Source organism: Mycteria americana, chromosome 1 (assembly GCF_035582795.1).
Source record: "Mycteria americana isolate JAX WOST 10 ecotype Jacksonville Zoo and Gardens chromosome 1, USCA_MyAme_1.0, whole genome shotgun sequence".
Lineage (NCBI taxonomy): Eukaryota > Metazoa > Chordata > Aves > Ciconiiformes > Ciconiidae > Mycteria > Mycteria americana.
The window spans coordinates 63,693,119-63,709,350 of record NC_134365.1 but is presented as its reverse complement, the minus strand read 5'-3'; the positions used below and the strand labels follow the sequence as shown (position 1 = coordinate 63,709,350).

The 16,232-nt window shown below is 41.6% G+C and overlaps 1 protein-coding gene across 4 annotated transcripts in view; it reads left to right on the top strand.

Annotated features, from left to right (window-relative positions):
- TBXAS1 (thromboxane A synthase 1) overlaps positions 1-16,232 on the top strand; it is a 247,856-nt gene that overhangs the window by 141,443 nt on the left and 90,181 nt on the right. For all 4 annotated transcript variants that reach the window (XM_075503014.1, XM_075503023.1, XM_075503006.1 and 1 more), the window contains 4 exons: positions 2,791-2,907; positions 10,345-10,433; positions 12,889-13,037; positions 14,735-14,865. In XM_075503014.1, the coding sequence (XP_075359129.1) occupies positions 2,791-2,907; positions 10,345-10,433; positions 12,889-13,037; positions 14,735-14,865 (486 nt within the window). The remainder of the gene's footprint in view (positions 1-2,790; positions 2,908-10,344; positions 10,434-12,888; positions 13,038-14,734; positions 14,866-16,232) is intronic.

Below are 16,232 nucleotides of genomic sequence, written 5' to 3'. Positions count from 1 at the left end.
CAGCGCTCCATTGAGTGATGGTCTCTTTAGCTACACCTCTGATCCTCAGAACAGATACCTACTGACAAGTTAGAAAACAGATCATTTATTTAAAGAGCATACTCACAGAAAACAGTCCAAACCACTTCAGCTTTGACAGCGTGTCCCAAATTTTCCTTCTTATTGCATGAAATAGGATTTCTATGTATACATTAAAAATGTGCCCATATTTTATCTTACAGTAGTCATCTGATGACAGTACCTAAGTCAGTCTCTTCCTTCAGCTTAATATCCCGTTATGCACTTTTCTACTTGAAAACAGCTCATCTTTGCTCAAAACTGGTCTGTAGTGTCAGCTCAGTGACATTAGTTTACTACACTGGGTGGTGTTGCTGAGAATGTAAAACTATCCCATTAGCCTGTTTGCAATATAAAATAGGCTTCTGCATTTTACAAGCTTATGCAGTGTAGCAAGATTCTGGCAAGTGTAAAGGAAAAAGGTGTTAAGGAGAGCTGGCAGCTCCTTAAAGAAAAGATATTAAGTGTAAACTCTTCCAATAAGGAAGAGAGTTAAGGAAGTGCAGCAGAAGACCAGTGTAGCTAAATTGTCAGCTCTTCATGGCCCCTGAAGAGAAGAAGTTTTTTTACACAGTGGGAAGTAGGTCAGATTTCCAAGAACAAGGATAAAAAAATAGCATGTAGGGACAATAAAATCAGAAATCCTGAAGCACAAAATGAGATGAAAGTATCCAGGTGTGTATCAGGTGGTAAGAACTCATTTTTCCTATACATTAGTAATAAAAGAAGGACTGAAAGAAAATGTTAGAGGGTGAAAAGGATCAACAGATGGCATTGGGAAGGCCAAAGTGTCTTTGGTTTGTTTGGGTCTTTCCCAGTGAAGTGGTACTGCTGCTACTGGTAACACAAGGGACGGTACTGCCACTGCTACCCTGGGCAGGTAGGCAGGGGCCTGGGTGCCAGAAGATCTCACATGCATAAATGATTGTCTCTGTACAGCCTGATATCGAGAGAGGTGTACACCCTCCACAGCCACCCACCAATTTTAGGATGGTTTGTCTGGCGGACATGGCTGTACGATACCTGAAATACTGATTGAAGATGAGTTGGAAAGTGTTTAGGAACAGTCCACTGTCTGAAGGGAAGCATGAGCTGGGAGGATCCCAGAGGCGGCTTCTTTGCAAGTGCTATTGTGTACTTTTGTTAATGGTTTAGATGATGGCACTGAGTGCGATAACAACATATATAGAAGGCACTAAGCTGGTAAGGATGAAAGACGCTATGAAGGAAAGGGCTACGATTCAAAGTGGTCTTGATCATTTGGAGAAGTAATCAAAGGAATGGTCACAGTTCAATAAGGACGTGTTCTATGTACCACTCTTAGGAGTAACCAACTTTAACAATAAAGGTTGGGGAATAACTTCATAGGGGGCAATTATTCAGAAAAAATTCTGAGAGTTGCAGGGACCCACAAGCCAGTACATGAGTCAACATTGTCATGCTGTGGTATGTAGTATTCTGGGGTGAATAGAGAGGAATATAGCCTGCGGAACATATGAAAAAAAATCCTTCCTTGTCTGGAGTACCACGTCAAGTCACAGGGATTATACCTTGAGAAAGATGTAAATCAACAAGACTATGCAGACGGACAGGAACAAGACTGAACAAACGGTCCCAGATAACATGACTGATAAATATGTATTGAGCAAATTGGTGTTACTTGGGGTAGATGGCAGCAATATGATTAGTGGTTATTATAGCCTTCTGTATATATGGGCTGCTGCGAAGAGGGAGAGAATAACCTGTTTTCTATGCCTGTGATAGCACAAAGACTAAAGACCGTAAGTTCCAGCAAGAGAGATGGTGCTACCATGGTAAGAGTAGTCCAGCACTGGAAGAGTTTGTGTAGGGAGGTTATTGAATCTCCATTGTTGGAGGCCTTCAAGAACAACTAGGAAACAACTCTGGCAATAATATAAGTTGTAGTAGATTCTACTATGGGGCTGGGGCTGGACATCTCCTGATGCCTCTTCCAGGCGTAATTGCGTTGTTTGCTGACATGCTTCCTCTTTCATCTTTATCCTTTTACTCCTTGGTGAATATCACTATTCTCTGGATAGGGATTTCTTAGTTGGTGGGGGTGATTAAAATTTAGCAAATCCATAGCAGTCATCTTGGTACAGAACTTCATGGGGCAGTGCTTTAAACTACTATGTTTGACCAACTGTTGAAGCTGTGAGTCCCAGGCCACAACTTCTTAGTGAGAGTGTTCCTTATAGACAGAGCAAGGACTGGGATTTGCTTTCTAATCAATGTATTTTCTGAAGACTTTTAAAATGCATGTAACAGTCTGACATACCAGCTGTCACCAGAAATCGTGTCCCCCACCGACACCCACGTGCAGTGCGTTGGCACTCATGTCACACGGAGAGGGAGTGTTGACAGGTCCTCTTGCTAGTCACCTTAGAAAGGGAGGAAAGAAGCCAGGGTTCAGCAAAGGAGAACTGGCAATCACAGGAGAACACCAGGAACGGCAGAACCAGAACAGTCTGAGCAAGGAGTTACTGGAGTGGCCTGGGGCTTTTACAAGCCCAAGAGGAAACACGTGCAGCAAAAGAGAAATTTTCTCCAGCCTTATCCATGTTTAGCTTCGTGTTTGGGACTGATTTGAACCTCTTCTGTCGTGGGACAGCAGTGCAATGCCATTCATCGCCAATCTTTCCAAGTTCCAAAGTCTCGAGTAGCTCTAGTTGCATTTGTGTTAAAACTGAATCATGTTTTCTTTTGATTTAGAAGCCGAACTTGATTTCCAAGCCAATGCTTGACAGCATCCTTTGTCTTCGTGATGACAGATGGAAGTATGTCCGGAGCCTCCTGACCCCAGCCTTCAGCAATAACAAACTGAAAGAGGTAAGGTGTAGAGAGTGCTGCTTTCATAATTTAGAAGACATAATCATTTTCTTTTGTGCAGGCATCTACTTTATATAGGTCCCTATTAAGGATAGGTAAAACCTACTACTTTGTGCCAGTTTATTTAGACTTGAGGAGCACGCACAGTAGAGTGTACATATGGTGTGGTCCAGGTCATAGACTGGTGAAAATCGGAATAGCTCATCTGAGGATATGATCCTCTGTCTTTCTCTGTATAAGCCAGTTTGTCCATAAAAGTGTAGCAAACTGAAAAAGGACCCTTACACCTTCCTCCCCCCTGCCCTGTTAGGAGTAAGCTAAAGTACGGGAAAGGTTATTGCTCCCAGTTGGAACATAGCTTTTCGTGATTTGCAGAGTCAGCAGCTCTCATGTTAACACGGGAACTGCTGTCAGTCTATTTTCATTTCTCCATCTCCTTCCTCCCCCCCCCCCTTTTATTCTTTAATCCTTTCATATAATAAAATAAGTCACTGGAACAGAATGTCATTGCCAGATAAATACCTCTGACTGAAAATAAATGTCTCCACGCTGACCTGCTGCTAATTTCCTATAAATGTCTCAGCATTTACTTAGTCATGGGAACCCATTACCCGGTAACAAAGTCCTATTCCAGTGACAAGATATCTCTTAATTAAACGCAGATAAATGGTTGACTGGTTAAAGTCTTCTTTCAAGGAAAAAAACCCAAAAAAACAACCACAGCAAAAAACCACCTCTTCTTTTATGTATTTTATTCTAAAAGGGAACCATGCCTCACTCCGGTGCCCAGTTCTGGGTTGTAAAATTTTCCACTGGGCAGAAGCTTGTGTTGTTTTGACATGCCGCTGTCGAAATCCACAGTAACATCTAAATGTGTCTGGCTCTCCCAGCTCTATAGACAGCGGTCGCTTAGCAACGCCGGCTGTCACCTCCTTATTATGGTAAATTCTAATTGGCCGCTAGCCTGGCGGAGATGCTGATTAATTACAACTGACAATGCCATTGGTTACGCGCCCCGACATTTGCTCTGTCGCCGGCTCCATCGCGAAATTTTAGCGAGGCGAGGACGTTTAAATATGCAAGCGATTAGTTGCTCGTGGTGTTGTGGGGAGAGGAGAGTTTTGCATTTTCCTAGCAGAAATTAATCTGCCTTACTGCAGGTCATTGGCTCTTTGCTGGCGGACTAACAAAACATAAAGCTGCGCTCCCCGCAATTTGTGGAGAGCAACCTCTCCCGGCACCAGCCGGACAGACTTGATGGAGGAGAGCGGTGAGGGTGAGCAGGCGGAGGCCCTGGGCGTCGTGCTTTGGGGCCGGGCAGGTGTGGGTTTGCAGGCTTTGACCGATTAAACCAGGGTGGGAGGAGAAGTCACGGTGCTCGCTTTGCACTTCTTGGTGGTGGAGCTGCAACGCAGGAGGAGGGTAGTGGTAGGAGGTAGAATGGAGGGCTGGCTAGGGCCTGGTAGCCGTCTCACATGCAAAAATTGAGATCTTCATTTTTAGCCTGATGATCAGCTTTCCTTGTGCTTCCTCTTCCAAATTCTGTGGAAGGGAGGCGATTGTGCTTGGGCTCAGGGTGACCTGGAAATGGTCACTTTCTCCTCCCAGTCTACAGAAAGTGGGAATACGAGGAGCAGGGAAGGTGTCTCTGAAAGGCCCAACTTTGTTCCTCTGTCCCATCTCTTCACCAGAAGACCATCCATCCCTACACAGAGAGACGCTTGCAGTAGGTCTCTGAAAGGCCCAACTTTGTTCCTCTTTGTTCCTCCATGTCTTCACCAGAATACCATCCATCCCTACACAGAGACGCTTGCAGTAAGTCCATGTGAGATTAAGAACCTCTTTTGAGTGGATGCACTCCTCAGCCTTGCATTTCATTTTCTACCCAAATACATGAACAGTCCTGGGATTTGAAGTTAATGCAACTTAAGTCCTCGCCCATGTGCTTCTCTTGCTATTGCTTAATTTAGAAGCCATAACAACACTTCTCAAAGGAAATCAATGCTCATTAATTATGATGTCACTTTTTAACTCTCCCATATTTAGTCCTCTCTCAGAACCTCTACAGCAGCATGGAAGTAAAAATACCATGTTCTAGTATTGGCCATACTACAGAGTATTCAGAGTTATGTAGAAGACATCCTGTTTATAATAAACTCTTCCTTTCTACCTCAAAGGAGTTACAAAAAAGCTAGTTTTAGTATTAATTTATTGCATAAGAACCTGGATATGTTGTTTTATGCATATTTATAAATAGCACTAGACACATTCCTCATTTCTTCTCCTAAGACAGTGATTCCTTTGCCACAGAGATCTGAGCTCTGACAAACCCCACACCAGAGTCTTCCTCTCTGTTCACTCTGGACGTCTGCCTTGCCTTCATTCCCCTGTGCAAACTCCCCAGTGATGCTGGAGGGACTGCAGACCTCCCAAGTACCTTTGGAGAGTGGTTCCCCTTGAGCACCACAGCCCCTAGTGCCACTCCAAACGTAGACTTGTCTGGATGCTCTGAGAGAACTGGGAGCTATTAGCCTGTGACGGAGCAATAAACGTTAACAACTCCTTGTGCTCCCCACAGCAATCACTTCAGATAAAAGATGCACAGAGGGCCGGAGAGTTGAGTGTGAGTTCCTGATATCTCCATTTCAGAAACACAAGAATCTACTACTAGGCTAAAGGACAGCTTCAGCACTAGCAATAACAAGAAGCCGATCATCCACTCTTTGGCCCAGCTGCTGGCCAAACCCAAAACAGAGCTAATGTATGTTGCTAAGGTTTGACCTGTAATGCCCCACAGAGGCATCTAGGTGCTGTGGCTGGGGACAGAGGCATGCTTTGCCCTTGTCCCTCTACACAAGCGGTATAGTGTCACTGAGAAGTTCACTAAGCTTGAGGAATTTCCCCTTAGTTTGGCAAAAATGTCCAACAGCCAGCCACCAAAAAATGTTGATCCGAGAACTTTTGAAGTTTGCAAAGTTACGAGCAATTAACTGAAACTAGAGGCTATAGAGCTGTTGGGTAGCCAGCGTAGCGATTGCTGCGTGTATGCAGAGAGTTGTTTTCCTAACATTTTTCAAGATTTTTCTGGCATCTTCTCCAGCTTTCTCTCTCTGTCTCCTCAGTTTCTCTTTAAAAGCCATGCACTGTTTCACTGTTGCTTTTATAGATTTCTATACATTGTGTGTTCTCTCTTTTTAATTGTCTTTTTCTAACAAGTATGTAAAGATCAGTAAAGCAGTCCACGCCAACTGAAGGAAGGTTTGGCTCCAGATAACATTAAATTCAAATACTGTAGTGGTGAGCATAGCATAAATCAATATACTTCTAAGCTTGATCCTGCAGTAAGATTTGGTAGCATCCCACATGAGATGCCACTGGAGTTGGCAGCGGATCTGATAATAAGGTCTTTCCAGTGAGACCCCTGAATGGACCTCATAGTGCCATTGCTATGGGAGCACTAAGAACGATAAATGAGTGATAGGAGGCAGGAGACCCAAGAAGTTTCACTTCCAGCTCTGCCATTGACTGCCTGTGGGTGAACTGGCAGAAGCTACTTAAATTCTCTGTGCTTGAAATGACTTTCATCTGTTAAATGGGAATAATACCGACCACTGAAATTTGATCAAAGATGTAATTCATGAGGAATTGGTGCAGTAAAATACCTGGAGGTCCTTAAGTAAAAGATGCATTTCCCAGTGTTCCTGTCATGCTTTCCTCAGCTATTATGTATTGAAACAAGCTGATATGTTGGTGATCTTGCTGTACCGATCTTGATTCCCTATTTATATTTCTTATTTTGTTCCTCTTCTTTTTGCTGTGGTGCCTGTGATGATCCTGCAGTTCTGGACCCCTTGTCAGACTTGATAAATAGCTTTGCTCTCTTTTACAGCCAACACCAGCAGAAAACCTATTGATTTTTATTTATTCTGATGGTGCTGCAGTAGTCTTGTCATCTCCTATCAGTATGCTGGGAATCCTCTCCTCCATTAACCAACCATTAAAACAAAACAAAACACAAAAATTAAAGAAGAGAGCACAGCATAATGTAGCATTGTCCTAAATAACCTGCGAAGTGGAGTTTGCGTTGAGGCATTTTCTTTCAAACGAAGGGAGACGCAAAGCAGAACTTGTGATAACATGGCAGAACGGTGCAGGAAAATCCTCTAGTGTCACTCTCAGGCATGTAGATCTTCCAGGTCCCACTAGGACATAAGACCTGACAGTCCAACCGTTGAGGTTTCCTTGATTTGCTCTTACTCTGCTTGTGCACATTGGTTGGAGACATTTTGGAAGGGTCTCTGGAAATTGCTATTGTTACTCAGCAAAGCGAGTGTGCTCACCTGAGACAAAGCAAATCACTAATATAAAAGCTGATACGTGAAATGTGCGTATCCTTGAGCCACAAGTCAGCGTCCGGTTGAGTTGCTCACGTTGGTAAGTTGTGCCCATGAATAGCAGGGCCTCACTGTGAGGTGATGGAAACAAATCCTCTCACAAACATCTTCCTGATGCTCCGCTCTTTTCCTGGTTTTAGTCAGGAATTTGAAATCTGGTACAGAAGCAATTCTTATGTTAGAGGTGTATCCTTTTTCCTTCTCCTTCCTTTATATTTCGTCCCATTTGTGGGACAAGAGGCCCAATGTGACATCTGCATACTGTATCTGAACAGTAAAGTCTCCAGTGTGTCTGTCTACAGCGAATATGATCCAGCCTTCTACTTTACAGTTTGGGTGTTAGTAATAAGGGGAATAATAATAGTGAATACTGAGGACCACATCTAACTAGAGGAACGTGACTCTGATGCCTTTGAACAGTGCAAACATCCCCATGCACTGTGCGTACGCAAATCAGAAACTAATTGTTGTTATGTGCCAAATAGCATATTGGCAGGATTTATACAGCAAAGCTCCTGGCATCATGAAAACCCTAACCCCAAATGCTCTTCTTTGGCAGAAAGAAAGAAATTTGGACTCTGGGCTACTCTTACTATTAGATAACTGGCAGATCAAATATTTACAGGGACCATATTGTTTAGATTTTTCTTCATCCTGTTACTCTCAGCCAATCTGAACACAGAGCAGCTGGGGTTTGTTTACCCACCAAGAACTGAATCTCAGGCAGGTTATGCAGCTTTTACGTTCTGACTGGCAAATGATAATGTATAGGAAGTTAGCGATACCCAAGACGGTGCAGATCAACATGTCTTTCTGTGCTGGTTTTCAAAGTTTGATATAGTTCACCTCCCCCAGCACTACTTTATTTTTCTTGACAATTGAATAAAGAGTTTAAAGTGTTAAGGGACTTGAGAATGTTTCAGTCTGTGGTCTTTGTAGTTAGCAATCTTGGACTAATTTATGTCCCTCAGGGGAATAAAAACCCAAACCCAAACCCAGGATTCCTGAGTAGATATCCCCCATAGCTTTCATATGCAAATAATTGTCTCATTGATACGACTCTGTCCTATCACGCTAACAATAAATCAGATCCATGTGCCCCCCTCCCCATTTACCTGGTTATATTTGCTAATAAAAATATCTTATGGCTAGAAATGAATTGCAATGGCATTTTGAAAGGCTGGTGGAATGTGGAAAGTGCAGAGGTGCTGTGAGATGCCCTGGCCAGGCATACATGCCCCTGCCATCTCTGCCAGCTGTTGGAAAGCAATAGCAATCAGCTGGGTGGTTGCAGGTCTGGTGATGTGATGAAGAATAAAAGAGAAAATAAGGCAATAAAAGGAAAATCTGAAATGATCACCATCTGTTTAGGAAACATCATACCTGTTAAAATATACATTTTCATTTTGTTCTCCTTCGCTGGTTCAGTTCATTGAAGGGGCTGGACCCAGAGATTATAAAGCATTTCACCCTGGTTCAATCTGTTGAACAGAAATGTGTTAATTTTGTTGAACCATTTGAGAAGAAGCTCACTGCAGGGGACCTTCTTTAGAAAGCCAAAAGGGGAAGAAAACTGCCACATAACGTGGCATGCACCTCCCGAACACATACCAGCTACTTTTACCGAATACTAATCTGGCCTCAGAATTGTCTTGTGAGACTGTGGCAAAGCCCAAATCAATCCGGCTTTGAACTGAAATAGCGACAACCTGCTCCGTCCCGTATAGGTACGGGACCTTGAGAGCAGCTAGACACATTCTTGACTCAGACTTCTGCCTTTGGAAAACATGTTGGATGCTCCCGTGTTGGCCTTTTGACTGCGTATCGTCTTGCCCATGTGTTAGGATGGCAGTGTGCCTGTGCACGAAGTGTTATGCCAGTTTCACAGAGGTAGAAGTGCCAAGCAAAATGGACTTGGCTGGGCAGGCTGCATAGCTCTCGGAGTGAGCTGAGAGGCTGCAGTAAGTCTTTTTTGGTACCAAGAATGTCAAAAGAGTAGGACAAGTCTGTTCTCATGTTTGCTGACATCCGTATGCTGAAGGAGGTTTTTTGGGAAGGAAAGGCAGGTTTCTGTGCGTATGTCTGCTGATGCTTGGCGTAATTGTTGAGGCAAGACTCTGGTATTAAATTGTAGGCTATAAGGATCACTCAACAGTCTATATGGAGAAAGAGCCATAGCAGATAATGCCGTTAGGGTCACAGCTGGATTGTTGCTACACCCTTCCTCTGCCTCCTTGGAAGGTGTAATCAAGGCAAGTTTCTGATGCCTTTCATATGTAAAAAGTTAAAGAGAAAGAGAGAGAGACGCTTTAATGAGGTCTTGATGGTTGCCTACGTAATGGTTTCCATGAAGCACGAAAGAGGAGACTATTGCACTGTTAGCTACAGCCAGGCTGTGGGTAAGTCTGCCTGGCCATCATGTGTCAGTAACTGGAAAGAACCATTAGCTGAATAAATTCATGTGAATGTCCATTTATTGACGTCACCACTCCAGAAAACCCTGTCCCTCAGGTAGCAATAGCAGTTTGCCCTCAGCAACTTGCAGTGGTATACGTGGTGCTTTCCTAATGTACATGTTAAATCCCTCAAACTGAGGGACAGCACGATAGAAATGCTGGGCCTCTGATGCTAATATCTTTACAGGACTTTGGGACTATGGAAAATATTATTCCTTCTGCCCTGGAGTATATGTAGCCTAAATGTAATGTACTGTAAATATGGATCGTGATAAAGCATCAGTTGGAACAGGGAATGATTAAAAAGAGAGGAGGATGTCTTTGCTTGGTAGCTCTCTGTGTATATAGCCACAGGTGGGCAAGAACCAAAGATCAGGTAAGTGGCAAGGCCTCTTGTGCCTGTAATGTGTGGGTTTATTTTTAGCAGACAGTCCCAACATTTCATCTTACGTGTGCAAAAGTGCCTGACCACACCTGCAGAGGATCCTGAGAGCTCTGTCCCATCTACTGGATAAAACTAATTTAGAATAATTGGGGGTTTTTTTAACATTTTAATGTTTTTCACAATACAATGTGTTCCTTTCTAGATGACACCGCTAATAAACCAGGCCTGTGACGTCCTGCTGTGTAACTTGAAAGTCTATGCAGATTCTGGCAAAGCTTTTGATATCCAGAGGTATGTTCAACATGCCAGAAATTAGTAGCAGATTTAAAGAAAAAAAAAGTCAATAGCAGCGGTTATTCTAAATATGCTCTTACTGTTTAAAAGAAGATTTTTTTTCCTCCCTCGCTTTTGTAAGTGGAGATCATAGTTTAATAGAAGATGTGTCTGATAGATGCCTTTTCTTCCTGGGGGCAGCCATTGCATACTTGAAAAGTAATTTTGGAAAAGCATCTAATGTATTTCTAGCTGTTGTTTAATGAAGTTTTAACAGCTGGAAGCATAAAGGAAAGCTGCATCAGTCCCTGTCCAGTCTGCTCTCTACAGTCTGCCAATAATGTACAAATATAGGAATTGATCTAGTATCAAATCCCTCTAGTCCATCACCCTCTTGCTTTTTTTATATGACATTTTTTGAGCACTTAATCATTCTTACCACATTCCTCCTAACCCCCTCTAATGGCACGCTAGCCTTTTGTGAAATGACGGGATCGGTAGGTACTCCAGATGAGAATGCACCATTGATTTATAAAATGACACTTTAATATTTTCCATACTGTGCTTTCTCCCATTTGTTATGCATTTAATATCCTATTATCTTTTTTGTTGCTCTTTCATCAGAGGTCTTCACTGAACTGTTCACAACACTGTCTGGCCCCTTCTCTGAGCAGATGTATTTCTTCTAGGATCCTGTACGGCATATGAGTAGTTCAAACGCATTCTTTCTAATAGGCACTATTTTGCATACACTTCATTTGCTAGGTTGGTCAGTGCCCTCTGAAGTTCTTTGTGATTTCCCCCAAATTGGAGCAGTGCAAATAGTTTTGTTTCATCTAAAGAAATAGATATTTAGCCAGAATTCATCCATGTCTTTTCAAGTACATACGCAAGTGTATGTGTGTGCACAGAGATCTCTTTATTAAAGATCTGAAGAAATGCTACGAAACCTTGAGATACATTACGCTTAGCCTAGTGCTCTGATGAAAATTGACCTTTTGAGTCCTTCCAGGCTTTTCCCTTTTTTCCATTTGTCCTTTTTCTTTGCCTGGTCTTTTAGCTATTGATCCATGATAGGGTTTCACCTCTCAAGAGGCACTTTGGAAAAGACCTTTTGAAAGTATAAATGAATGATGTTGACCATCTCAGAATATGATCTTCCAGTTGTTTTATCATACTACCATTTCAGCAGGTTTGACATATAAAAATGTGATTCTCATTGCACTGTAGTTTCCCAGAATTGCCTTGGGAGCTATTTTTTGGGTGTAAATACCCTATCTGCAACCTTCTGTTGTCTTGTACATTAATTGTCTTTAGCCATTTTGTGTTTCGCCAACAACTCAAAATTTAGTTTTCAAGCTTTTTCAGTACCTTGGAGAGGTAGATGATTGAGTGCTTCTGAAATTATTGTTTTATTGCAGTGCCCTCTCTTTTAACATTTCAACTTCTAATAATGGGGTTTTTTTGTGTGTAAGAGTTGAAAACCTGAAGGAGTTACTTAGCTTTGCAGTACTGTTGTTATCTTCCAAATCTGCTCTGGTGTCATCAGAATGACAGTGCCCAAAGATCATAGTTTAGAAATGCTGCTTCACAATATGTATACAGGATACAATTGGCCTGAGTCCTGTCCTTCTCTTAATAAATGCTCACTCAGGTTAAAACACCAGAGAATTTGATATTAGCCTTTTGTAAGGGAACATAGAAGAACAGTCATTGCAGACTTGACCAGAGATCAGAAGAATCAAATTTCAAGGATATTTTACATTCTCAGTCCATTTATCTCAAAACTAGATATAACTGCTAATGCCCAGTAGAAATAAAGATGGTGAGACAACTGGATAGATGGTCAGATATGTGGGGAGAGATTCAGTAAATTCTGAAGTTTCTAGATCATGGTCCACAGATCATTTGTAATTCTCAAAGCATTTGCTGCTCCTCTGCAGAGATACAGATTTCACATGGTGTCAGTTCCTCTTGGTTTTGACCACGATTTTACATTACAAAGGAGCTATCAGGAAGATGAAGGAAATCCTTAACAGGAAGTTTTACTTATGCACCTCTTGGAACTGAGAGCTTAGACTGGACTGGTAGTAGATGTGGTTTCTGCAGTTTAAAATGAGAAAGGAATTATCTCTTTTATTACGATGCATACTAAGAAAATGCTTATGAATCTCTGATCTGTTGCATTTGATTTCTAGATAATAACAAATAATTTGTTTATTTTTTTATAATTTTTTAGTAGACTTATTGAGCTATATGAAAATATGTTCACTTTGTAGACAGAGAGAAGGTGATCATTATTAAGCACCAGCATTTGTCAGAATGATGGAAACATCTCTTGTTGGCAAGGCTCAAATCTAAAAGCAAAAAGAATCAGAGGCAAAAATTAATTTCATGTGATGATGGTAGAAGCAAGATATTAATGGATATGTAATTTGTAGCTAATGATTTATCATTCTTCAACTCAATGCAGGTGTTACAACTGCTTTACCTTGGATGTCGTTGGTAGCGTAGCGTTTGGTACTGAGGTGGATTCTCAGAAGAATCCCAACGACCCCTTTGTTAAGAATTGCAGAACATTCTTTGAAATGTCTTTGTTTAAGCCTCTCCTCATTCTAATCCGTGAGTATAGTCTACCTTTGTCTACTACTTTATGGTAATTTTCTAAAACTCATTCTCAAATTGCAAAACACGCTGAAGCAGGAGCAGGAAGATGTATAGCAGACTTTATTTCAGAGGGATTCAGAATGCAACCTACAGGCCAAATACACCCTTGAGATTTCCACCATATGCTCTACAGCTCTTGTCACCATTAATGCAACTTCCTCCAGAAACTGAGAATCTGGGAAGGCAATGGTCCAGGTTGATCTGAGTGGAAGGTTTCTGGGACCTGTAGTTTCTACGGTATCTCTTTTAATACACTTCTGCATTAAAACATAGTAACTGCCCTTTGGAGCCTGAGAGTAAAGTTCTTGTGCACTTGGTTTGCTTGGTTTGATTGAAATCCCACCCATAAACAACTAATAACCCACTAAAGAAAAGAGGTGGAGAAGCAGAAGCAGATAGTGTAAGTCCTCCAAATTCTTATTTGAATAGCAGCAGCAGCCTCGTTGATGGCTGTAAAGGATAAAGATGATATGTGCCAACACAGGCTGTCATTAAGAGAATGCATTTATTTTCAGGTGAATAGATAGGGGATGCAAGAATGGAGTATAAAGCCATTTAGTTCTAAGACATGAAAGCTAAGGCTTCATAGTGTCAGTGGCGTTGTTAATGCAAGGGCAGTAAGAATTGTGGCTGAGGAAGCCACAGCATAATCGAGGTTGTTGAGGTTTTACCATCTTGCTATCTAGACCTGCTCACAGTCGTGTCAGGTGGCACAGTGGCAAAGTTTCCTGTGCCCATCTGATCCTGCTGGCATTTCAGATTGCACCTGTACTAGCAGCGCATGAACTGTTTCCTTCTGGAGTTGCGTATCCAAAATGTCCTGGGGTTAATGTTTAACCTGATTGCAAAGTGGGATTTGTGACTAATTTCTGAAGGGACAGAAATGTGCCCCTATATGTCTAAGACCATGTCCTTCATTAAAGAAAGTTTCTGTAGGATTTGGGTTTGGATTTCTTGGTTGATCTGTTTCTGCTGGTACATTATGTGGTCTGAATTCCACACTGTGTTGCCCTGTTGGCAGCACAGCGGTTTTCCGATGACTGATTTGTTAGTCTTAAGCTGTTCATAAGTTAACAAGCGGTTTATTAAGATGCAAGACTTCACTCAGGTTTCTAGTTCCTGACTATAAAGGCCGTGGACTGGAGACCATCCTTGTGATAACATCCCACTTCCAGAGTCTGTGGCCTGTTTAGAGAAGCAAAATAAAATAGCAAACCAATATCCTAATATTGGAGAACTGTAAATGAGAATGACTACTACACAATTTCATGGATCAGTGCCATAAGCTGCTAGGCTAGTTCAAGATCCCCCACCTTCTGTACGTAATTGTTTGAGTAGGCAGGGAAAATAATTCTTTGTTGTGGTGGCTCTGGGGCATCAAGAAGCTGAACTGAAATCCTGGAGCATTGTGGAAGCAAGCTTGGAAGGCATCTGTCTGGCAGGGGAGTCCCAGCCAACATGGAATTTCTAAAAGGAAATCCTTTACCAGCCTATGGGGGTGGAAGAAAAAGAGGGAAAGAGGAAAAAACAGGTTTCACAAAAATAACACATCCCACTTGATCAGTTTTATAATATTAATGAAAGGAGGGGGACATGCTTTTACATGCTTTTACAGTCTGATTTTGTGTTTTCTTCTTTAAAATCTCTTACAGTTTCTTTCCCATTCATAATGATCCCATTGCTCCAGATTTTGCCAAACAAGAAACAAAAGGAACTGAATGGATTTTTTATCCAAACCATAAAAAATGCAATTGTCTTCAGAGACCAGCAAGATGCAGCTGAGGTAAGGCCATTTCTGTGATAAATATATGGATAAGCAAATGTTTTGAGAAAAAACTGGAAGTGGCATAAGCCTCAGCTGAAAAAGCAAACTCAGTCTGTTTGAACATTCAAAGCAATTTAGTGAAGTTTTTATTCATTTTTAGCTTTATGTACCATTGGTGTCGATGCAGAATTGTTAACACATTACAAGAAAGACTGCTTCTCTTTGTTTTTCTGTTCAAATAAGGGTGTAGTAAATGTTACATCTGGGATGACTTTCCAACCCAGTTTCTAGACCGAGAAGGAAGGATTCACCCTCTAGAATTTTTTCTCATCTTAAAGTCAGGTGTTTTGTCTATGCTACTCTTCCTTAACAAGCAGAGAAAGGGGAGCACCCACTGATTGTTTCAACCCAGTCATTACCTAGGAGCTTAGGTAGGTTTTATATAGTCCTGTGATGGTTCCTAGTGCTTTTGCAAATGGAAGGAACCTGAGTGTCTGATTAAGAACAGACACTTGATATTGAGACAGCTGAAGAGAAAGGTAGTAAATTCTACCTGAAGTATGCAAACTAATGGGTATGCATTATTAGCAAATCGTTTGTCACCCATGTATTTCTCTTTCGTCTGGACATAAGGCAGTTCTGGGTTTTTTTGTTTTAATCACTGTTGTTTTATGAAGTATCTGAAGGCACATGCATTTTTATGGATGTCTCTCTATTTTTGATATACGAAGCATTTGGAACATACGCATGTACTTCAGTTCTGTGATACAAAAGTTCTTCAGGTCTACTTGTCCTTTTGGACCATTCTTTACTGCAGACTGCACCTAATATCCCTAAAAATAAGTTAACCACTTAATTATGGATGTGTAGTGAGAAACAAAGAATAGCAATGAGAATTCCATTTTAAAGGTAGCTGAGACAAGTTTTGCATATCAATTGACATGAAACATGCTACAACATACACATTAAGAAGCTGTTAATATTGAAATATAAGAGATGTTTCTTATCACTTTGAGAGGAAGAGCAATTCTGATGGCATAACAGGGCAGGTGAAAATGGATCCTCCCAACTTTTTCTCACAGCTTAGCCCCACAGCTGTCACCTTTCAGGAAAAAATAGATTTTAGTTTACCCTATGTTACATCCAGGACACATTTAAAAATCAAATTGATTTTCAAAGATATTGCTGCCCTTTGCTGTGTTGCATGTTCTGGTCTTTTTCTTTGACTTTTTCTGCAGCGAAGTCTCACTTCTGTATTTGTTGTGCTTTATCACCACATGCTTCTTGTCTTTCCTCCAGCCCTCCTTTATGAGTCTGTGCCCTCACCAGCCTTTAGGTCTTTGTCTCTGTCCTTCTTTACATCTGAAAGGTTGTAAGCACCACTG